The 25,869-nt window shown below is 40.1% G+C and overlaps 1 protein-coding gene across 1 annotated transcript in view; it reads right to left on the bottom strand.

Annotated features, from left to right (window-relative positions):
* Positions 1-2,332: 2,332 nt before the first annotated feature.
* Positions 2,333-25,869, bottom strand: part of cckbra (cholecystokinin B receptor a) — a 35,041-nt gene continuing 11,504 nt past the window's right edge. The window contains exons 2-6 of the mRNA XM_059327918.1: positions 24,795-25,043; positions 13,512-13,773; positions 7,919-8,046; positions 6,844-6,906; positions 2,333-5,871 (exon numbers count right to left, since the gene is read on the bottom strand). Coding sequence (XP_059183901.1) covers positions 5,300-5,871; positions 6,844-6,906; positions 7,919-8,046; positions 13,512-13,773; positions 24,795-25,043 — 1,274 coding nt within the window. The 3' untranslated portion in view covers positions 2,333-5,299. The remainder of the gene's footprint in view (positions 5,872-6,843; positions 6,907-7,918; positions 8,047-13,511; positions 13,774-24,794; positions 25,044-25,869) is intronic.

The following is a 25,869-nucleotide window of genomic DNA, read 5'->3' as shown; positions in this document are numbered from 1 at the left end:
CCAGGACTCATCCCGAATATGAGGAGGTGACTGTTTCACTGCCAGAAAGCTGGCATTTATAAAACATGACTCTGCAGTTTCACATTTTGTGCATTCACTCTTTTGTGTCCCAAGATGGTCAGAAATTGTTCCACGTATTTTGTGCGGAACTGAAGAGGTTTGCTGTTTTCTCCTCCCTTTGTGTGCCGCCTGGAGCACCTAATGGGATTCTTGTTGGGGGAAGAAGAGATAAGAGAGAAACGGCTTGTGTGCACGGTCCCATGCCTCGGTCTCATTTCAGTTTCAATTTGCATCAGGCATTGTTCTGGGGACGGGCTAAGAATTAGATTTCTCACCCCTGCAGGGGCATTTTTACCTTGTTTTTTAGGAGTCTGTAAACTTCCAGCGTTATGGTAAAAATCAATTATTTCAGGAGCTGACTGTTTCAGGAGACATTCACAGTTTCTGAGCAGAAGTTTGCACTGGTAGAAGTGCTCCATCTGGCCTTGAAGGAAAAACCGACAATTGGAAAATACACTTTTGCTTTCTTGCCAAGAATTAGACGAGAATGTTGATACCACTAAACTGCCAAATACGAGCCTGAAGCCAGCAACAGTTATTGTTGTAGAGTTGCACAGTCGCTCTTTTAAATACATTTTGAAATGGAACTGCTTGGTGAAGTTTAGACACCAATCCACTTCAGTTAAGGTCATAAAAGGAGTTTAGTTTAAAACAACAACAACAACAACAACAACAACTTTGGTCTGAAACTACTGAATGATGTTTAGAAGGACTCATGGAGGGACTTATACAAGTTCATTATCAATAACAAGTTGACAAATTTCAAACCGCTATCATGACTGCTCAACAGTTTTAAAAAATATTGGTAAATAGACCCAGTTAGAGCTTTTCTCCCCAGTATTTCTATTCTGTGCGAAGTTAAATGCCTCATGGCTGTCGCTTCATATTGCACCAATATTTTGAAAGTTTGGTTCAACTAAAAATTAATGAAAGAAAATATTAAAAGAAATAAAACATTTCACACTTTAGTGAGCGATCTTAATTAAAAATGACTGCAGGAACATATTCTGCAGTGTGAAAATCAATTGCACTTGTAGTACGTAAGTGTGCCGAGATAAACTAGCTTGAATTTAAAACTAAGAAAATAAGAAAGTAGCAGCTCTAAGACCTTGAGGTTTGCTCATTTTAATTATTCATACCATAAATTCACTGGGCCGCTGAGGTGAATAGAAAAACAAGAATTCAATAAAAAAACATTTCACTTTCAAGAGCAAACATCTGCCTTTCTTTTGGCTTTTCACCATAACTTTAGTAAGCAAGGTAACCCAAACATGTCTAATGACATGACAGGAGAATTTGTGAAGTTGTAAACTACAGGCTATGAATAAGAAATAATACAACCTTTGGATTAAGAGGTCTAACTTTGTTATCCCCACTCAGCTATGGTTATTTAACACACTTAATAGTAAGGCATTAAATACATTTTAGTCGCCAATTTGTAACAAAACATGTAAATAAAGAATAAAGTGAAGGTAAAAGCGTGCACAGGCAGTGAAATAAATCCTGACTAAACCTGTAAGGTGCTGGCACAGATGTGGCAATCACTTATTTTCTCCTGCCTAATTACAAAAGCACACAAACAGTGTAGGTTGCCAGACGAAGTGTTTACAAGTGAGGCTCTGCTGGGGGATATTTGTGTGCCAATTGTCTGTCTACGTGCCAAACTCTCTGCCACCTCTGCCACTGCCTGTAAACTGCTCTCGGACAGCGCTTGTGCCTGCAAATCTCAGCTGTCACCCACACGCCATTGCCATTCATGTATTCATACGCCTCTGCACTGGAAAGGATGAAAAGAAAGGGGGGGTTGTGGGGCTGCGGGGACAGGGAGTGCTAGGCGACGGGAGGACATGAAAAAGGGGACCAAACTTGAAAGTGATAGGAAATGACAGCACTAAGCTGTCAACTTACAGCGTATGTAGGACAAAAGTATTACATCACAGTGTTTAACACAAATCAGGATATTTTGGTTGCAGACGCCAACTAATAAAACTACTCTGATTCTACTTTACATCTCAATGGGTGTTAAAATATTCACTACACTACTATCATGTACATATTTTGGCAGAATTGACTGAATTAATGGAGGAAGAATTGAATCCATTTGATGTTAATTTTTGTTAATGAACATCATGTCATATGCATCAGTCAGTAGCTCATGACTCAAAGAAGTCAGCCATAACATTGGACTTGATGGATGTTTGATTCAGTGGGTATTTAAATGTAAATCTGTGTATTTTTCTAGCTTTGCACTTGCCTTAACTTAACTAATAAAACAATAGGTAATAAGTCTTTATGCAAATATAACAAACCAGCAGATGGCAATTGCTTTATATTTAGCATACACTATTGTAGCAGAACTAAAGACATATACAGCTCTGGAAAAAATTAAGAGACCACTCTCACAAATGTTTCTTAAATCAGCATCTATACATCTATGGCAGCCAGTCCATTCCAGTGTTTGTCCAAATCCAACACAAGCTCCTCATTCTACTGAATGAGACACTGATCAGCTGATCACCTGAACCAAATCTGATTTTATGAGGAAGATTATAAAAACCACTGCTGTGATTAAAGATTGAGATTATCCCACCAATAATGGTTTCTTAACTCTTCCTAAGTTAAAATATTAGTGTTGTGTTGTTTAAAAATGAATATGAACATGTTTTCTTTGCATTATTTGAGGTCTGAAAACACTGCATCTTTTTTTTGTTGTTATTTTGACCAGTTATCATTTCCTGCCAATAAATGCTCTAAATGGCAATATTTTAATTTTAAATTTGAGAGAAATGTTGTCTGAAACAAAAATGTTCATTTTACTCAAACACATAGCTATAACTAGTAAAACCAGCAAAACTGATCATTTTGCAGGGGTGTATATATCTTTATATTGACTATAAAGATAATTATCTTTTGTGAATGTGTAAAGGAATCAGCAAATGTGTATTCATAATCTCTATTCAGATTTGGTAGGGTAGTGAGTTTTGTAAATGTGTAGCCAAATGTGTCATTAATTACAGCTCAGGCCAGCATCTCAAGAGGATGTCTTTACGCATTATTTTTGCTACATTTCTACCGTGGCATTAATCTGTAAACGGGTAGAGATGGTGGCTGTTAATGGGGACGATGCAAGTAACAGTACGATGAAACCCTGATTTTCTTTGCAGCAGTTGTATAGCCAAGCTTATATGCTTCACTAAGCAACGTTATTCATCAAGCTAAATGGAACAATTAACTTTTAATTAACAATTAGCTGAGAATGTTGTTGCTCCATCATGTCAGTAGCGTGGAGTCACAGAGAGGTTTCTGTCTGGCAGACTATAAATTAGCAGGGTTCCATCAGCAGCACGAGCAGCTGAAACTTACAGTATAACATCACCACAACTTCATGTAAGGCCAAAGCATCTTTCTCTTCTTGAAGATTAAATTGTTTGTTGCACATTTGCAGATTCTTGTACACATTCACAACTCTCAGTATGCAATTAGCAATTAATTTTCACGTTGACAGATGATTGTGCACACACCATGATTAAGAAACAGTAAAGAACGGTATCAATCTTCTCTTTTAGCTCCCAGCAAGAAAATGACTACCCTTATTTGCCCCCAAAGTGTAAATATTATTTTTCCAAACACAGTCTCTCATTTCCCAATACTGTTCTTTATTCTTATTCCCCTCGCGTCTATTAACATTCCTTTGTATTTGTTTTTCCTTTTGAACTCAATAATTTGAATGAAAGAGGCAATTTTAAATGAAGTTTCTTGTCTATATTAATAATGAATTGAAGGGTTTAAATGTGGCACGTCAGCCGAGCCACTTGTCGTCGGTTTTATAAAGGCAAAGCCACGAGATTTGCTCTGCAGGAGAGGAGAGGGTCCCTGAGAAACACCTCGTTAGTCTCAACCTGGAAACGGAGTCCATGTACTTAGGTAATGCTCAGAGTAATTGGCAGCACTGCAGCGGAAGGCAGAGAAAGTGCATAAAAGAAACCACAGAGATAATTGAGCAAAAAAGGTGAGTTTGACTAAAGCTCTTTTCTGTGCCATTTGTAAGAGAGGGCAGTCAGGAGCTAGCAACAGGTGAAGCTTTTTCATGGGTGAACAATTTGCACTTTCTCTTATAATTCACATCCTGCTTTTAATGTCTGCATCAGTATTCAACATACACTGGGAGAAGTGGTAGCAAGAGACTTAAGTTCCATGACCAAGCCTGATTGATCCCAGTTTGTTATGCTGCTCGCTGGATCTACACGAGAGAATTGCCTTATCCTGAACACCAGACTTTTTCATTTACACATACCAAGATATAACAGCAAGTCACAGTCCTTAAATGTTTATCTTTAAGATGTTTATGTAAAGATGCACTTTCCTTATCAGCCTCATTCATAAAGTGGTCCTTCGAAACGGTCACAACATTCTGTTTTTAATAAAAAGAAGACGAAAATACCTGAATTAATCAATTTTGGTGTTTGGATTGTGCAGAAAATTTGCTGTACATACAGGAAATGATGAAACATAACTCAATAGGAGTGAAACACTAACTCAGAAATAAGCAAGAAGCTGGTCCAGAAAAGGCTGTACCAGCTCTGTTCCCTTTGATATCTCTTGGTGTAATAAGAATAATTTCTTAATGTTCAAATATTTTTGAAATTATAATACCCAAAGTCCCTGTGAAGCCTTCAGTAGAATAATTCTGATAACTGAGAGAGAGATGCCCTGAATGAATGAAACCACATTAAACACAAAAGGAAATCCATACTGATTCATTACTGAGGTAATGAGCCCTCGTTGTTCAGCAGTATGACTCAAAACATTACCTTTGGCACAGTAAGAACATAGAGACAGTATTTACAAGAACACAGAATTAATGTTTTCAACGTAGTTTATCACTAAAATGTCTCTCTGCCAGTGAACAAACTATCATGACAAACAAAGCCACATAAAGAGCACAGGCACTTGATGTTCTCTTCAGGATGCAACAAAGCGGATGCTGCCAATTACACAGAAGAAAAAGAATGTCACCAAACCGAAACGCCGTTTTTCCCCGCTCCCCATTCTGCAACCATGCACACAGAATTTGAAGGAGACCTTTTAAAAAGGCCCCATAAACGAGGGCAGGGATGTTACTCAGCGCATGACTCATAGCATATTACCATGGAAAACAGAAGGGTGAAAAAACAGATGTTGCACACAGTAACCGCTGCACCGACAGCCACCGACGTGGTCACCCGGCTCTCCTCCGGGCTCAGCAGGTGCCGGCGGTGCTGACGGTGGTGTAGCTGAACTTGGACATGGAGGTGGCCATGGACGTCGCCATGGAAGTGGCGGTGATGCCGTCTTCTCCGCCCTCCTTCCTCTTGCACCACCAGCGACAGAGCCGGTTGCGGCAGCAGCAGGCGAAGGTGGACAGCAGGGCCTTGCGGAAGCGCGTGTTCATGAAGCAGTAAATGATGGGGTTGACGCAGGCCGAGGTGTAGGACAGCAGGTGGATGAAGGAGATGGGGGCTCCTGAGAGGGCTTTGGAGGCCGATTTCAGGTCGAAGGCCTTCCAGGTGTTGGCTGAGTACAGGGGCATCCAACAGATGAAGAAGAGCGCCACGATCACCATCAGCATGCGGATCACTCTCCTCTTGGCCTGCAGCTTGGCCTCCGAGGTATTGCTGCGGGCGCGCTCAGTTTTGGCCTGCACCGCTCCAGATGAGGCAGAGAGGGTGGGGAGCTCCACAGCCGAGGAGGGCTTTTTAGACACCTGGATGTAGCAACCATCGTCATCATCATTGGACCCTGGTAAAGCCCTTCCTACACCGTTCTTCTGGCCTGTGGAGGGTCAGAAAGTTTACATTTGTAGAGCTTTAGTTGACTAAAGGGGGTCGTTAAATATTGATGATTACAACAGGCACATAACATTGACTCAGTGCCTGTACATGCCCACATTTTGGCAGACCTGACTAAATGAATTAATCATCATTATGAATATTTTTCATGGGAATTTGTTTTTTTTTTTGTTATGTCTTACATACAGTCATGAAAACAATTATTAGACCACCCTTGTTTTCTTCAACTTCTTGTTCATTTTAAGTCTGGTACAACTAAAGGTACATTTCTTTGGACAAATATAATGATAACAACAGAAATGGCTCATAAAAGTTTAATTTTAAAGCTGATATCTAGCCATTTTCCATGGTTTTCTTGATAATGATTTTGTTTTTTATTAAGAAAACCATGGAAAATGTCTAGATATCAGCTCTTCAATTAAACTCTTTATGAGCTGTTTTTGTTGTTATCATTATATTTGTCCAAAGAAATGTAACTTTGGTTGTACCAGGCATTAAAATGAACAAGTAATTGAAGAAAAAGGGCGGTCTAATAATTTATTCATGACTGTATATATCAGACTCAACTTACTTATAAAGACATCTGCATATTACTGATACTGGCACGCACTGTTACGGAGCCAAGGGTGAATGGGTGAGGAAAAATAAATGGATGTGAAAAATTACTTTTGCATTCTCTCGCAAAACTTTTTTCGTATTCCATTAAATATATACTGCATTAACAAGCTGCCAATTGTATAACCATGGCCAGACACTGTGCATGTGGTAATGTAGTGTTATAATGGTAAAGATGGCCTCTAAGCAAAGTGTCTATTTTTGTCAGTTTATAGCGTGATAACTCAGCATTTACTTAGAACATAAAACTCCTGTTTGAACGGCGTAAGGGTGTAATGGATACACTGATATATAGATAAATATGAAAACACAAGTGGACTATTAATGAAATTAAACCAACCTGGTACAGAGTTATGGTCTTCTTCCACACACCGTGCTAAGTAACAGCAGAATCTCGCCATGTCTAAACCCAAGCATGAAGTAAAACTTAATCACATTGTGGGACTTAAGCCATGTTTCCTAATTTATCCATTTTGTCCACACCATTCATCCCAAAGGCCATACTTAGTATAATAGCACTATTCAGACAGCGACTGGCCACCATTGGCTCATTTCACCACAGAAAATATTGTTTTTGGAGAATGGCAAAAGCAATTGCATGTCCCCTTGGGGGCTCCGTACATTCTCTCAGCGTATGGGTCATGCTAACTCTGCACCTGCTACCTTTTGTTATGGAGTTACAGGAAACAAAACAACAGCTAATGGATGAAAGTTCATGATTTCTCTGCATCCAAAAGGAATAAACCACTATGTTTAGCAATAGATTAACAGTTGCTACCGAAGGCTATTTCAGATCCTCTCAACCTTGATGAATCACACACAAGACTCCATGGAAACGGGTGCTCCTGCTGCACACAGTAACAACTGTTAGAATTCACCTAAAGGGACCATATTTCTTCTACACACGACAGAATTTCCCTTATACTTGGGGAAATACCAGCTGTGAGGCCACAGAAATTCCAAACAGGCATGAAAACTAGTCCAGCAGGTATTGGGACAAGTGAGAAAAAAAATCTATTTTTGTATGTAACAGGTGCAGAACCTGTAGGTAGTGACAAAATATGTCAGTCTCTGCTTGAGGCAAAACAAACAAATCTCCCTTCACAGGCATGCTGCATCTATTTGCCTGAGAATGGTGTGTTGCTATTAGAAAGTGCATACCATTAAAACTAAAACACCCTAAAATACATTCAAATAGCTTCAATTTAACATTTAATTGGAGTTTAGTTGTGTCACTAGTGGCAGGTGACATGTTTTACTAGGCTTCTGAGAAATCCTGCTGTAACCTTTAACACACTGCAGCTTTATACAGCTTTATAAAAAGTGAAATTCATGTTTTCACCCACAGTAAGGAGTAAAATCAATGTGAACAAATAGCTTGTTGCAGTTTGGATTGAATTTATGATGGATCTCACCGGTGGTCTCTCTGTTCTGGCCCAGCTCAAACTGCATGCCTCGGTATAGCTCTCTGGAGATCAGGCCGTAGGCTACAATCATCACCACTCCCGGGATGAAGAACAGAACGAACAGCAGCAGCACGTACCTGGAAAACGTAGAGAGAAAAGCAGCACACAGAGAGGAAAAACATGTTGAATCAACTCTCAAAACCAACCAAACACATCAGATTCTCTCGCTAGTGGCCGAAAAAGTTTCATGTGAAGTTCGAACAGTGTTTTTCTGTCCTCATACACCTTGTTGGTGTGTTGGAGCTGTGCTGGGGGCCCTGCAGATGGTTGACCCCTCCCTACAGACCTCTTCCCTCTCATGCTGTCTGGCAGAAGATACAGCAGCATCCCAGGCCTGTTCTGCAGGGTCTCCCTGCAGGCTACCCAGCTTGCCAGCACCGTGTGGTTTAACCTTCTCCAAACTGCCGTGACTCCTTTTGGACTGGTTTTATTTGCCACTCACGACCCTTTGCTTATGCCATGTTTGCATATTGGGCTGGGACAATGGGCGTATCTCCCCATTCAATACTTTCATACTTGCCAATTCGATATGCACACTGGTTTTCTAAGCATACAATTGTATATCATGATTTATTGCTGTTTTTGTTTACTTTTCACTTCATGACAGTCAGTTTTGTTTTTTTTATTTCAGCAGCGTCATATTCAAATAAATGACAACTTGACTTGACAGACACTGGACTTGGACTTGGAGTTAAAAACTTTTGACTTGACTTGAGACATGATGACTCGATCGACTTGCTTGTAATTTCAAGACTTATTCAGATCAGTTAGTGTCTGTGAGGGCCGGTGTTGTTTCTTACAATGCAGCATGAAATGGCTGTTTTTTAAGCATTGTGATCATTTTTTGATAGTCTATCCTATTTTTATATGCAAATACTTTCGACAAATACTCTCAAAGGATCAAAATTGATGCAGCAGAACCAGAAATGCCGTCTTTTTTACTTCCATGCATTATGCTGCCTTATCAAAACCTTTACCTTTAAGAAGAAAATGCTTAAATTAATTAAAAATGATTGGCTTCATACGCTGCACCCAAACAGGATGTGCAAGTCATGTCTTCCCAACATGAGGACTTATAAGGTCACCAAAGTTTGGAGAGTGAGGCGGGCCAGTTGGACCAGTTGGACCAGTTAGCTGCTGCAGGTCTAACAGTACATTCTTTAAGAAGGTCGCAGCCATCCTGTTCAAAACAGGGAATGTTTTCAACACAACCTTTTCAAACTGCTGACATATTACAGTTCACACATTAAAACAGTGCAAACTGACACGCAGGAGAACCTCACACGGATACATCCCATCATACTATATACAATATACAGCTTTATGTAACACAACAGAGACAGCAGTTCTGAAATTACATTTTTCCCGATAAACACTGTTAAATATGCTGTAATATGACAATTACGAGACATTTCATGCTGCTCCGGGCTGTGTACTCGGCTGTTTTCTGATCGTAAATGTTCCATTTTTTCTGGCACAGTGAGAATAATGATCATGGCTCTCTCGAGTGTCTGATGATGATGGGACCTCAAAGAAAAAGTAGTGAACTGAGAGAAATGCAAAGAAACTGAAGAAAGCTTTGACAGAGGGGAATTTTTCAAAAGTGCACAAAATTCAAAGGACTCCGAGCCTTTGTCAGAAACAGACGGCAGATACCACTCTGCATATATTCTATAAAAGACCTGCAACTAGCTTTGCTTGAATAAAGTATTGTACAATGAATGAGTTATATAAAACTATAAACTTTTTAACCAAGAATCAACTTCATAAAATCTGTAAATTAAGTGAACTGAAAGGGGAAGCGCTGTTATAGTAAAAGAGAAGAGTAACCCATTCATAAATAAGATAAAGAAAGCAAAGAGGTGTCACTTTGATCGTAATAAATCTCCCTTTTAATTGGTGGTAATCACAGAAAGCTCTTCTCAAACACCGTATCCGCGGTGCACATCAGTCAGCACATGAAAGCCACAGCAGAGAGGAAGTTTCATTCGTTCTCTGATATTCTAATATCTAGCCGGGCAACCCTCTGAACCCTGCACAGCCCTCCTCTTTCGCTTCTCACTTTATAAAGAAAAAAAGGCTTTAGTCGAAGCCTCTCATCAGCTGGCTGTTTGATACTGTGGAAAATCTGCCAGACAAAAGCTGTCAGGAAGTGAGCATGTAGCAACGCGGAACACCAAAAAAATCTGGTGGATATCTGTGCTTGTTCTGCCTCAAGGGGGAAACCCAGATGGACGGCATGATGAATATACATAAGAAGCTCCTTCTCATGACAGGAAAGGTGTGTTTTTTTCTATTAATCATCAAAGGAAATGCACGTTTTACTCATTTCTGCACTATAAACACTACTGGAAATGAACTCATTCAGGGATGGGTGATGCGGATATTGGATCATTGTCTTCCTTTGCAGAGCTTTGTTTGAGCTCTATGGACAATTATTATATTGAGTGCCTTGACATTTTGCAAAGCCATTTATGTTTCCCCTCAGGAGAAATTGTTATAACTTTTGTGATCCCTGGTTTTATATCATAATGTCAAAAGTTCTGGTTGTTGAATACTTTTGTTTTGGGAGTCTTTGTGTTCTGGACTACATACTAACAGCTCAGTGAAGCCAATTGTTCTGTCTAATGGTCAGTAGGGGGGACTCCACTTGTTGAAGTCTGATTGTATAGAAGTCTATGTGAGAATGACCCCACTTCTCACTTGATTTATTACCTCAGGAAACAATTTCCTGATGAGTTGATTGTCTAAATCGCTAGTTTGTTGCTACCACGTTGCACTGTGTACATTTACATAGCTGTGAACTTATTTTTGGGTGTTTTCATCTTTGAACTGTGACCCGGTCATCTCATGGAACATTTGGTTTTGCCCAAAAGTGTTTCATTCAGCATTCTGTTGTACTCAAACATTGTAAATGTTTTCCCCAAAGCACATTTTGTTTTGCTAGCCAAGTAGCCCTAGGTATCTTAGTGTTTGCTGTGCTAACAGTACCTGGCCCTGCAGGGCTGATTATGGTCATTTCTCCAAAAAAACAGGATGGCGATGGCCAAAATGCCAAACTTGAGGTTTCAAAAGGCTAGTCCACAAACTAATGGTCCACCTCTTTGGCTAGGGATTATTGGGGCTGTATTGTATTATTTTTATTCATGGTAATATTCACCTTAAAAGAAACAATAATTTAGCATCAATGAAATCAGTGCTAAGTTCTCAGTCCTCCTTATGTTAAAGCTATCCAGTATCATAAAGTAGCTTAATGCCTTCCACTCCCACTCTTCATTAACCAAATACCTGCACCTTTTTTGATAGAATCATACAGATTCATCCCTCTGTAACGATAAAAGACGTTCTCTCATCATATTAAAATAACATTATCTTGTGGGATCATATTAAAACAAGATTATCTCGTAGGTTGATTTGGCTCAGTGACCAAGAATATTCATCCCTCTGGAGTACCTTTCTGCTCAGGTTTTTATAAAAATGTAAACTCCAGTCTGCGTAAAAATATCAATGCACACCATGCATAATAAAATCATTAAATTTGTCTTTGACTGGGAAACTTGCTTCATTAGCCGATTTATGTCTCGTATACGTGTCTTGAAATCATTTGCTCATCATCTCAGGCTAAAAATGGATGCTTCAGTGACTCACTGCACTGCTTCATTAGGTGCAAGAAAAGTTGCCATTTTCATAGAGATGTAAAAAGGTGTTATCGCCTCTCAGTCTCATTTTAACCCCTAACCCCAGAGTAATTTAAAAGATGGTCATGATGTGTAAAGATGAAACTGTGAATTAGAACTTGAAAGGTCCACATACTTAGTGACACATCTGGACTTTTGACATCTGAGCCTCGACTTTCTTTCTCCTCCTCCTCACCCGGCAGACTAATTAACTGGTCTCCCACTGCCTCGTCTTTCCCAGAGAAGCTTTACACTTTGATAGACAGTCAGAGGAAAGAGAGCGTTCGAGCACAAAAGGCTGTCAAGTAGGGAGATGTACAACGTTTTTCCAAGTTCAGCTTCTTCTTTATTTTAATTGCGCCATCCTGCAGGGCCTTGTGTTGTTTATCGACAGATCTAGGAAAATTCCTGAGTATATCCCAAGATGCTCTAGCATCTAGCATCTATCTGGTCCTTGACTGTGTATCCATCGACTTGGGGTGCTTTGCAGCAAACAAAGCAGCATGTATTGGTCCTCGGAGGCCATGAAGATGGATGGAGGACTTTCCTAACGCCGACCGTTCCAGACTGTAGCAGCAATAATCGTTTCTCTCCTGACATTTTGCATGGGTTTACATCCATTTCAGTGTACAGTCAGAAGTAGGGAAATAATAACATCATTTAAATCATTTAAAATGACTGCAAAATGGTAACATGTATCCCTGCAGCACAAACACTGAGGGCAGACATTAACTACAGTAATGATGTCTCTACTTTCTGCCCCAGCTTCACCATTCTTTTTGCACAATCCCTGCTATGCTAGAAAATGGATCTGTTTCATACGGTCCCTAATTATCCCTCAACAGGAGCTGGCTGCTCACCTTTATCATCTTAAAAAAACAGTCTCCCACCTAATGAGTTCAATCATTTTTCAGACAGCGCCTCTGAAACCACCTTTAAAGCTTCACCCAGGGAGTTCAAGCCTAAAATGACAGGAATTTTAAGAGCCTTCTCTCCGTCATTAGCTAGACTCTTTATTTCCACTTGAATTTCTACTTGGATAGGTAGAGGAAAATACACTATGGGCCCATTCACACGGCCATGTACTGTAATTGAATTGCCACAATAAGTGGATTTGCTCACAGGTAATAAGATAATCTGTATATATCTATTGCGTTGACTTTAATTTCTGTAAAGTTTGACTGCAAGCCTTCTTTACAGTGCAGACCTTTGAGAGTCCAAAATGGTAAATGCTGCAAGTATGTCTTTTGTATATGGTGACCATATTTTCAAACCAAACCAGGACAATTCAGTGAATGCACATGTATTTGGGCTTACTGCCTTTTCAGCAGTTTAGGCAACGATTATTTCAGTGCTGTATGATGTATGCTGAGTGTCTTGAATGCAGTAGATCCATTTTATTGCTACATAGGGAAGCAAACCATTCACACTGACAAAATGTCTCTACTGTCATAGATATTAAAACCAATTTAAAACAATGACAGTGGAAGCACTGACGGTTTCCAAAATGACCAAATCAGCCTGCAATCACACGGCTGGAAAAATGAAGCTACTTTCTTCTCCTTTCTGCCCAGTAATGCATAAATTAAACAACTTCGCTGCATTTACATCAGGGAGTCTCCACACATCTGAAACCAAAGTCAAACAGATTGTATTCAATTCACTTAAGAACTCCACCTATTCATCTCTAACTCACTCATCCATGTTGAGGGGATGGAGGCACGTCCACCAAATTATTGTCATTCTTGTGAAGTTTTCAGACTTTGTGCAAAGTTTGACCCTTCAGAAGGGCAGCAAGGCAGACGGATGTTTTTTTCCTTCTATCAGTGAAATCAGATCATCCACGTAGTTTCATCAGTACTTACCAGGTCTGTTCAGCTTCCCCGCTGGGCCAGTCCAGGCGGCACATGTGGCCCACAGTACTGTTGGCCTTGGGGAAAGTCCTGATGACGCTGAACACCGGGTAGGGCACCATGATTAGCAGTGAGACCACCCAGGTGGCAGCGATGACGCGGTAGGCGTGGGATCGGGTCTGCCACGCACGTGACTTCAGCGGGTTGCAGATAGCGCTGTATCTCTCGATCGCTATCGCCACGAGGCTGAAGGTGGAGATGCTGACGGAGATCCCTGCAGGAAAGAAAAGACAAAAAGATTTAGAGAGCTCCATTGACTATTGGGAAATATGCTTATTGTGTCTTGCCGTATTATGATATATAAAGCTACAGCCATGAGGTGATTATCATAGCTTAGCATTACAAGCAGAGGGAGCAGCTAGCCTGGCTCTGCCAAAACGGAACAAAATCTGTTTTTAAAAACGTACGCATTGACACAGTGCATCGGTACACCTCTGTCGCGTGGGTATCCAGATATTGGCTCTCCAGGCCGAGACTTTTCGTAGGTGTTTTAGAAGTTTTCGGCTTATCATTATAAACGGATATCTACACATAATTGCAGATAAATTATAAAAAAGCTAATGAAAAGCTAAACAGTCATCAGACGATAACCCATGGGTTCTGAGATTGCACTTTGGCCAATGCTTTCAATGTACTCCAGCATGATTGGTAAAACTACTTTGGCAACAAATAAAAAAACCAAAAACACTTCCATTACCAAAATCTCGCCCCCCTGCCTCCAGAGTCTGCATCTATTTGCATTTATCTGTTTATAGAAATTAACCTCAGCAGTAACCCGCATGAAAACGGCATGAGGTGAACTGTTTGCCAAATGGCTGATTAGCTGCTCAGACATGTACACAGTAGCACCTTTCAAAAGAGTACAAATTGAGTCACCTGTTTGCAGCAAATACAGCAGACGCAATTACCTACAAAGACAATAACAAGCATGAACACACCCTTACAAAACAATAACCTTTCGGTTCATCCTGGTGAAAGATACCTATTTGTCAAATAAAGCCTCAACAACTCCATTGCTTTTGCTCTGTCAAAGGCTATATGACTAGAGTCAAAACATTTTTAGGATAAAATCCATTTCTAAAATAGTGCCAGCACCTCTGAGTATCCAAAAACACTTTCTCTGTAGGGTTTGACACAGGTTAAATTCCTCCACAGACAATCCAAGGCCGAGCTGTATTTGCATGTATGAATATGCATAATCTGCAGAGGGGGAGTACTTGAAGTTGGCGCAGTGCCTACATTCAGAGGGTGAGACGGGGTGAGACAAATAGCATTAATAATCCAATACCTGCGTGTCACCAGCAGCCCCCCAGGAATAAATTCACCACACTGATCCTCTGTCGCTACGAGAAGCAACAACATATTAATCCCCATCGGTTGTTCCTTCACGACGGAAGAACATATCCCGTCTAAACAAAAGCGCTGCGTTATCATTCAAGGGAGGAAGTCATTATGTATACTTTGATGAGCATGGTGCAACTCAATCCACAGGAACCATAGCAAGTATTTGAGTGGTGGACTGCTCTGTGGCAAGGCTGAGAACTATGTATCCTTTCCAGAACCAGCCTTTGGTGACGGTCTCTCCTGCAATTCAGTGATAACAATCTTTCTATAGTGAAAAGCTTTGTTATCAGAAGCTAAAGGATTAAGGATTTAGTGTATATTGTCGACAGCAAAGTTTTTAACTCTGAGAAAAAAGAGAACTGTGAGGATATTTGTGGGAACTGATGTGCAGGCTGATAGAGGCAGCAGAATGGCTTCATCATATTGCTGCTGTAACAGAACAAAAGGAGCTGACTGGTAGGGATACTCCAGAACAAAGGAAACATCATTGTCACAAAAAGACGTCTGCCTTTTATTCTCTGTGAGTAGTCGGAGAGACTTTGCCGTACATTATTAAAAGCATTTCAGCTCTTTGTGAAAAGGGTAATTTTTTTGATTGCAGCTACAGAGACATAAAACCTGACAGGATACAACATCAAACCAAAATTACTGGGTTTATTGGCTGCAAACAGGGGTTTTCAAACTGTGAGGAACACTTCTCCAGAGGAAGACTACATCAGTTGAAAGAGACAGGTGCATGTCATGCTCTAAAAAGAGTTGGATATTTGAGTTCAGTTTGCTGATTTGTCCCATTCACCAACACCAACAGATATCTGCATCTGAATAAGGATTTTTTTAAGGAAATGAGACGAGATTCTGGTTTTGGAGGCATTCTGGTTTCTGTTTGTCGTCTGAGTAGCATTGACCAATCACGTTTGAGCGCTTTGGTTGCATACAGGTGCTTGAAAATAAATAGTCTTAACTCCTAATTGACAAAGATTTGACTCAAGTATTTTAGATTGTGTGACTTACACTTAGACTCATATCTCCAAGGTCAAACCATTAACTGAAAAACATGTAGTGTCCATGAAGTCACACAACTCCTGGTTAATCCAAAACAGGAGCAAAGAGGTGGAGCAGAGGAGGTCTGAATGCTGCGGCGAGCCACCTGTGAGGGCAGCCTCCTGTCACTCAGAGAGGCCATGCCCTTAATTATGCATAATGTTAACCTTTAGTATATATTAAGCGTGTGATTAAAGGCTGGAAAGATCTAAGATCAGCGCTCACCTTGGCTCTATGTCATTGACAGCTACAAATCAAGCCAGAAATCTTGGTGTAATTATTGACTCAGACCTGAACTTCAACAGCCATCTAAAGCTTATCACTAAATCTGCCTATTACCACCTGAAAAACATAGCTAGAATTAAGGGTCTTCTGTCCAAACAAGACATGGAAAAACTTATCCATGCATTTATTTTTAGTAGGTTGGATTACTGCAATGGCATCTTCACAGGTCTTAACAAAAAATCGGGGGTGAGGCAGCTTTCAGTTATTCTGCTCCTCACCAAACTACCTGCAGATCTGAGGTCAGCCCAAACGGTCAGCTCCTTTAAATCAGGACTAAAAACACTATTGTTTACTGAAGCATACTCTTAACTTTAACACTTATCTGCTCTACTCTACTGCCCTTACTTTTTAACTACACAATGTTTGACTTGTGCTTTTTATTATTTTATCTCTTTTTTTATCCTGCTGTATCTTCCCTGTTTTAATTGACTGTTTTTACTGTTTTCAATTGTGTCTTGCTGTTTTTAATGTGTATGTAAAGCACTTTGAATTACCTTGTGTTCAATTGTGCTATACAAATAAACTTGCCTTGCCTTGCCATGTGAGTTATACCTCCCACAGTTGTCACTAAAATGAGAAATTAACTTTAGAGGTCCAACATTTTTTTAATTTTTGTATCAGGCTGTAAATGTGTATTCCTGTTGTAGTAAAGTTGGGCATTTTAACATGAATTTCAAGAAGGATTGAGTCCCTTTTGGAGCCAGCCTCAAGTGAATAGTCTATGAAGTGCAGTCTTCCACATTGATTTCACTTTTCAGCCCCAGTTGTTTGGCTGCTTGGGTCACACCAGCTGCCGCTAAAGCTGGAATGCCAACTGTGACTATGTCTGCTTCTTAAAATAATTTCCATTGGATTATTTTTACAGGAAGTTTAACACCCCACCAAACATTTTTGATTTTAGGTCGCAGGACAAGAAAAATCCTGACAATGACTGATTACTTCAAACCTTGAAACGTTTACATTTCTAATTTCTTATGGCGCTATTTAGACAGTCAGTGCATGGTCTCAAGTGTATAGAGGGCATATGCATTCAGGGCGTGTCCAACTTACTTTTGCTGTCCCATCAACAACTCCATTTAACTTCATATGAGCAACTGCACATCTTTACCTGAATAGAAGGAGTGCTGCTGCACATTCTTGTGTGTGTAATAGAAATATTTAGATAGGCTAGGACATTATCTGAGTCTGTGAGTATGCATAAACTATCCTCCACACTACATATTAAGACTAACCCACACATGGGTGCATAGATAAGCACAAGTACATCTGCAGTCAGAAAATAGCAATGATATGTCTTTGAATCCAGTCATAAAAAAAACTCCTTATAACTCCAGAACTTGTCTAAGAATCATCATGTTTTTAACTTTTCTTCAGTGTCAAAGTGATCCAGTGATGGTTGTGGTATGGGTATACTGCAAAAAATAACTGCTAATAGGGAATTCAAATGCAAATATAGACAAGTTGTAGCCCACACCATTACTCACTGAATTCATAGCAACATTACACTGGTTCATATGCCCCAAACTAGGCCATGATTATCTGCCAAACAGAAGTTATGTATGTGAGATGTATTTATGCTTAGAAAATGAGGAAGAGCAGGATGGCTCATTACAGCACCCTCCACCTGTGATCATAGAACTAGTTAAAAAAATTCTATTTTAGTCAAAGAGCTTTCACTGTCTCTAGGCATGGGTTGTGAATTCACCCCGCATGTTCCATGACACAATCCTGATTGACTGTCCACCACTGTAAACTACCGGTCAACTGAAATAGCCACCTTCAGCTCCGGCTTAGCAGAAGGAGGTGGGTGGCACAGTCAACACATACAGATCTGAACAGTGTACCGGCACCGCAAGAGTCTCGCACAGTTAGTCTCTCACACCCACACATCTCTTTCAAGTGCTAAGCACAGACACAGAAAGACCAAATCACACACGGGGGGTTTTCTTTTGTTGACGCTTGAAGGCGGTCATGCACAGCCGCAGCACCGTCTGACACTGATTGTTGAAATGTGGAACACAGAGAGGTAGGATTTTTCGTCTTTTTCTCAAACGAAACAATAAAAATAATGACTAGAAGATGAAGAAGAAGAACAATGATTAATGTAGCACTTTTGTAAAGTGCTTTGCAAAGAAAACGGACAAACTGCAGGATTAAGAGACAACAGGAACCAAAGAGAGTGGAAAAAACAACGACAGAATATGCAGATAATATGAAAGAAACAGTATTCAAAGCTTTTGCGTAGTAAGACGTTTTAAAGGATTTTTTTTTTCTGTTTAAATCCTTTACTGCAGAGCGTTGGACCAAGATCAATATTACTTTTATGTCTCTCCAGTATATAAAAGTCCACACTTAAACAAGTACTTTTTGTTTTTAGAAAGGTAACATTTTCTATGGGTTTTGGCCTTTCTTCCATACAGAAACTTTGTTTTCAGACACTGAAAATTGACTTTTTGTAAATCTCCTCCCAGGGTGAAGATGCTCAGGAACTAAATTTTCAGATGTATAAACAGGGAGACTTTTGGCTTGCAACTTTAGAGTATGCACTGTTATCTCCAGTGGCAGATGTGGCCAGAATACTGCTGGTTATAACCTTGCTTTCTGTCATTTTTTCCCATATTTACACATAAATATACAGTAACTCTTCCACTATATTGAGGAACAGAGGTGTCAGAATGCTCAGTGGAGGTGTTGGTTTGGCATGCTGTTAACAGCGCGCAGATTGTGTTTTTATGTTGTCATTGGACGTGTTTACGTGTGGAGTTGCCCTAAAGCAACAAAACCTGTAGCTTAGTTTAGCTTAAAGACTGAAAGCAGGGAGAAGCAGCTAGCCTGACTCAGTCCAAAGTAGGGATGGGACGATTTTACCACAGTTTTTTCACTTTAATTTGTCTTTAAAATTTTTTAAATTGTGACAAAAGCTGGCTCCATATCCGTCACCTTCCTCCAAATCAGCCAACAGCATAATTTAATTGCAATAGCCAGATTTCAACCAGTAGAGGACAGTAACTATGCAGATTTATAACACAATATGCATCCTTTAAATACTTGACATGCCCATCCCCAATGCACAGTAACATAAAGTTCACTATTTAATGCTTAACAGTAAATTTCACCAACGATCAACATTAAACTCGCGCTATATTGCCTTCTTATGAGGCCCATACACCACAAGGTAATACAACCTCATTATTTTTGGCAGAACATATTTTTCAGAGAATGGATGCATGAGGATGTGCAGCTAAGCCCAGGAGCTCCGTGACACAGTGAAGCCTTTGTGAAATAGAGCCACAGGACTTCAGATGACTGATCCTTTAAAACCCTGCACTTATAAAGACTGATAGCTGGGAGGTTGTGCAAATTCATACTGAAAGGAAGTGCACTTCCAGGTGATGAATAGTGCTGATACTCCAGTGTTTGGAATTGATGGCACAATTGCAGGTACACAGACAGCTCAAAGACTACTGTGCTTTCTTATCTGAGAGATTTGATTCTTGTCCAGGAGCACAAGGCCCAAATTCATCAACCCCTTCAACAATTCAATCCTGGTGCACTTGACCATCTGTTTTATTGGTGGCAGGGGAAGCAAACACTGATCCCAGATCAGCAGTACTGATAGAGCAAATTGTTTGGCTTGTAAAGAAGAGTAATGGAACATCTATAGACTGCAGAAACTGTATACAAATCACTGTCTCCCTCATATTAATACTGTATGTGCACTATGCACCAGTGAATTAAGGAGACCAGTGAAACTCATAACATCCCTTTCATTTTACATGATATTCAAATGCAGAGAAATAAAATAGAGTCAGCTCCTCAGTATACTTGCTGCTGCCATGGTTTCTATGCCTATATTAAACAGAGCGGACACTTTCCCATTAGATGCCTGTCTCCAGTGTCTCAGTTATTGCTGCGTTCTAGTAGAGTTTTCAGACAGCTGTGCAGATCAAAGCTTCACCCCCTGACACTAGGCAGTATTGATAGGCTAATGTGTTAGCAGAGGAGATTGTGCTTTGATTCTGGACAAGGTGCAGTTGAGTTAATTACTAAATGCTCACATTTCTGCCCCTGTGCTGTTTCTTCTCTTCTCAGGATGAAGAAGCTCTAATCCTTTTTCTTGTTCATTAAACGCGAGCCTGGCGAACACTCACAGTAGGCTGCTTGATAACAGCTTTTAAACAAAACTGTGAAGTCTGGAGTCGGGGGTCTTTCAGCACACCTCAACCTGCGGGGAAAGATTTGCATTCCTCAGCTGAAACTGCGCCTGGTAATTCTTAGCTCACACCTAATTCTCCCACTTAAAAGTTGCCCTAAACAATCCTAAAGGCACTAAAACTTTACAAATGGAATTAATGTGTTAAGGTGCCAGATCTGCTTGCAGCCAGTTCTGTAAAAATTCGCTGGAAGCCACGAAAACCCAAACTCGAATACATAATTTAAACTGCACCTCGGGGAGTGCTGACACACTGAGCTGGTAAGTAGTTTAGTAATTTCATCATATGTCCAGCAACAACAACAAAAAATAACATGGATATATAAATGTGATTGAAGACAGCACACATAGACAAACACACACACCCAGAATATTGCAACATCGATCTCATAACTGCCAACGAAACAGCACAGGGCCCATGATTCACATGATTATGGAGCGAGGGGAGACAGATAGATGGATGCAGAGCGGAGCGGGAGAGTCGAAGGATGGATGGTGTATTATATGTCTAATGGGCATGTGCTAACAGATGAGTTTGCAAAGGGTAGATGAGTTTGCCGAGCAGGGTTGCCACACAATCAATAGGTGAGGACGGTCACAATGATCACTTGTATTGATTAGTTTGGTTGATAGAAAGCCTTGCTCATGGGAGGCTACAAGTAGAGGGATTGATATAGGTTTTTACATGATTTGCACATGATGACGTTCCGAGATGATCCTTCATATGATACTATATGCACATCAAGAAGCACAATGTTTATTTATTTATGTTTATTTCATAGGCAGTAGAAGACATGTTTTGCTGGAGCTCGTTGGCAGCTTAATATCTTATTGGAGATGCTATAGTCTCTTTATTTAAATGTCTGTTTTTGCCTTTCTACAACAGAGGACAGTGTAAAAATGGCGAAGAGAGAGAGAGGGCATGAGGTTCAATAAAGGTCCCAATGGTCGCAATTGTTGCTGTGCTGTAAGCACTTGGCTACAAACACTGCTGATTGAAAAGTACTACACACTTACAGTCACTGGTTTCTAACACTTTGGAGTGTTACACTGGCTTTTTGCTTTCCGAGGGTGTAGTGGACTCAGTTTTAGTTTACAGCTACAGTGAAGAGACTATAAAAGATATCATTTGAAACTAGAAGACTAAAAGACTGACATGGCCATTGTTAAAAGGGGTCTCTTGACCTCAAGATATCTGAATGAAAATGGGTTCTATCTGTCTCTTTCCAAACATGAACACACATTTTGTGGATCCCTTGCAGTGTGGGACCAAAACTATGCAGTTTCTCCTATGTGTTACAAGTCTTTTATTTGAATTTGAATATTTCTGCATACTGGGGTCTCTGAATAGGAATTACATAAATTGGATATAACTGGAAAGCTGAGGCTCTTGAGGCTATTGTCGTTTTTAAACTTGACCTCACTGTATAAAATGACCTGTTATGACTTCTCAGATAATTAAAATCCTCATGAAACTTTACTACCACGAACTAGGGACCGAGAGCATTTAGAAGATGGATGGTTTCCCCAGGTACACTGATAATAAGGAGGTTGCTCAGCAGTTTACAGAACAGAAGTAGTCCTGTTATCATTATGATTTTCAGCACTCTGATAGCCCGGGTAGAGAGGACCTGAGTGCAGACAGAAGAAGAAATAGTAAACTTTGGAAAAGTCTTTCAAAACGCTGACTGAACAATAGGCTAAATTACAGGGAGAAACAAGCAACACACAGAGGGACCAAAGAAAATGTCTACAAAAAGTTGTATCATTAGTGAGGCTTTTCTATTTGAAATTCCAGCTCAAATGAAACTCCTGTACAACTTGTGGGATCTTGCAGGGGGCACATTTCAAGGCTGTCCGTCTGAGTTCTCTCTCTGACTGCCGGCCGGCTAACATCGTGTCTCTCTTGATCTAACTGACAGCTATCAAGTTCACTAGCTCTGAGAAGTTTCCCCCTTCAGTAACTCTCAACTGAATCTAACAACAAAATGCCAGAGGGAAGGAAGCAGCCCAGTTCACTTAACATACTGTAGAAGCTCTGCGAACTACTGGGGTTGTCTCAAATACCATTTTTAGGGCTTTTTTTTAAGTAATTAGCCGGATTGATTTCACCAGTGAAGCTGCTCCTCTTTCAAGCAGTCACCTCAGCATATTGTGGCCTATGTAGCCTACCTTTCTACTTACGGTTTAGGCAGAAATATCAATGAAACTGGCTGAATCAAATGCTCTGAAACTCCTGGTGTGGTATGAAGTGGCCAGAACATACCCCGGTCTTTTCCACTGCAAAAGAAGACCAGGATCAGGTTTCAACCTGTCTTTTAAAGTCCCCCATTTTCTTCCTTGCTGTGCCAGTCCCTTCTTTCCTTCAGTGCTTTTCCATTGTCATCTATGGGCAGGAGGAACTCCATGTTTGATCTTTACTGAATACCCTTTTTTTTTCACTTGCAGCAATCCAATAGTGATTTTTTTCCATGGCAATGGTGGAAGCTTGGAAGCATCAAGGTCAGCCCTAAGGGTTACAATGACTGACAGGCTGTTAGCAGTTATCTCACTAGCTACATGACTTGTGAGTAGTTCCTGCATCACCAAGCTTCTCAAACCACATATTCTGCACATTATGCATAACTAGGCCTTAAATCCTGGTGGGGCTAAACCCTCATCTAGCATCACTGTAGTGCTGCTGCTGATCTTCCCCCTAATTCAGCTTTATGATCATCTTTCAGACATTAATTAATTAATAAAAGTAAGATAATTAAATGCCTTTATGTTTGATGATTCCTCAGCTCACAGTTACTATTAACTACTCTGAGGACCACACCTTGACATAAACGACAAAGCAATATAACAAAAGGTTTGTATTTAAAGACCAAGGCAACTGCCCATCCAGCCTTCCTCGTCCTTATCACAGCTCAGAGAACTCAGTAATTGAAAAGGAGATTCAGCAAGCCTGTTCTCACAGATGGTGCATCGCATTTCTGAGACAGTAATAGGATTGTGGACCTCACCATTCAATAGCTCTTCTCAACCATTCAAAGCTCAAAGCCAAGCAAAGACACAAAGTATTGCACCGGATCTTAGTTTCATTTCTGTGTCTTGTGCTTTGGTGTGACTCAGTGCTCACGTGGTACCTTGACTCTGGCCTGATGGGAGCCAGCTCATCGCTAAGTCACAATCCTGAAGACGTGTGACTGTTCGAGCAGTTTGAGTATGATGGTTACCCTCTGACAAGCACAATGAAGCCCAGAGAAAAGACTCTCTGAAAGCTCTTGTTAGATATCGAGCAATTTCCAGTCAGGATTCAAAAGCTGGATCACACCTGCTGCCAGTCACAAAAAGGGTTATATTTCTTTTCTATTATAAGAAAAACGCCTGTTAACCCAGCCACTGAATGACCTGCTAGTTCTTATATAAAATGATCAGATTCATTGGATCTCTCCCTTGTTCCTGACATCTCTATTTGAGCGTGACTCTGGCTCATTGTGAACAATTTGGAAATAAATGGGCCATTTTCATGTGACTCATATTACCATTTCATTTAAATATAAATGGCTAATAAATAACCTCTATTCTCGCTCAGCCCAAAGGTAAAAAAAAAATCCACTGGCCACCTCCTCTAAAACTCATTAATCAACGTTATGTCTTGTTGCAGGGCTTTTATTTCAAAAATTATCAGGTAATTTGCCAATCAAAAATGTATTAACCAATAATGTAGAAAATTAGGCACCTGCATAGACATGGATGGAGTCTCTTTGATGAAAATGAAAATGAAGCTCAAAGCTCACTCTCATCTAATCCAAAAAAGGTGGAGCGGGAGGAATCCAACTACAGTCATGAAAAAAGTTATTAGACTATTGTTCTCTTCAATTTCTTGTTAATTTTAATTCCTGGTATAATATTAATTAATAGCTGATATCTAGACATTTTCTATGGTTTTCTTGATAATAACCAACATCAGTATCAAGAAAACCATGGAAAATGTCTAGATATCAGCTCTTAAATTAAACTCTTATCAGCTATATTTGTTGTTATCATTATTTTCGTCCAAACAAATGTACCTTTAGTTGTACCAGGCATTAAATGAACAAGTAAGCAAGGAGAAAACACGGGTGGTCTAATAATGACTGTAGATACCTGTAAGGCCACTCACATGTCACTTCAAGTGGCCATGCCCTTGCAACAATCCTGAGTCTATTAACATCAATGGGAGAAATGAACATGAGTACAAATTATGACCAATTCTTTCCCCCCAGAGTCACCAAAGTATATAATTGGGCCCATTTTTCACTTCATCTGCTCATGTAGCTCTTGGCAGCATATCAAACCAGGTTTAAATTGGAAGAACTCATTCTCACCCATAAAGTATGAGACGGTCTTGCACATGGCGGCTCCGAAGATGAAGTCCTCCAGGATGTTGGGGATGAGGGTGAAAGGCATGCAGAAGATGGCCATCATGAGGTCGCTGACCGCCAGCGACAGCAGGAAGGAGTTGGTGACGGTCCGCATGCGCTTGTTCAGCATCAGGACCACGATGATCAGCAGGTTGCCGAAGACGCTGAGCAGGAAGATGAGAGAGTAGAGCAGGATGCGGAACGAGTCCATCTCTGACAGAGGAAGGGAGAGGACATCGTTTATAACATCTGTTTCTGTTACAAATAGCTGATCAATTGAAGGAAGGAAGCACATTTGTGCAAGTGAATTATCAAGTACACAGATACAAAATAATGAATGAATGTTGTCAGTCTGCTGAAATAGAAAATATTTACTTGTTTCATCCAAACCACTTAGTGTGCCAGTTTTTCTTGTAGTCATGAGAGACAACAAAATTATTAATGTAACCGAGAACGGTAATAAACAAAGGAGAAGTAGAAGAACAAATAAAAAGAGGCAGAAAAGGAAGACTAATAGATTAAATTAACTGCCGGTTGACAACACTCCCACTAGATTAACAACACTAAACTTCATAAAGGGAAAAAGAACAACACTTTCCTTATCCATATGCAACTGTAAGTGCTTTTGCTTGTAGTCATTCAAGCAACAAACATATTAAATGGCACGTGAAATAATAAAACAGAAAGGGACAAAATAGCATCAATACATGAAGACGACAGCCTGTTCACCTGGGAAATAAAGTCTATTACGAGACATAATCAACATTTTTCATTGTGTTAGTGACAATATTTCTTTTGCTCGCTCTGTAAGCCAAATTATAATTAAAATAATAACACCGAAAGAAAAATATGAAGACAAAGAAACCCCGAACAGACTGTGTCAGGTGCTAACTCTAACTGGAAAAACAAGATTGAAATTAAACAATGTTTGCATTGTAAACATGTTTTCCTTGATTTGCGTAACTTAAATAAAACTTTAAATTATTTCTATATGAAATCAACAACTCCTGAGCAAGAATATGATCCAACAAGTAAGGCT

Source organism: Centropristis striata, chromosome 24 (genome assembly GCF_030273125.1).
Source record: "Centropristis striata isolate RG_2023a ecotype Rhode Island chromosome 24, C.striata_1.0, whole genome shotgun sequence".
NCBI classification, from domain to species: domain Eukaryota; kingdom Metazoa; phylum Chordata; class Actinopteri; order Perciformes; family Serranidae; genus Centropristis; species Centropristis striata.
The sequence above is the reverse complement of the archived record's forward strand: the minus strand, read 5'-3'. Positions and strand labels throughout refer to the sequence as shown.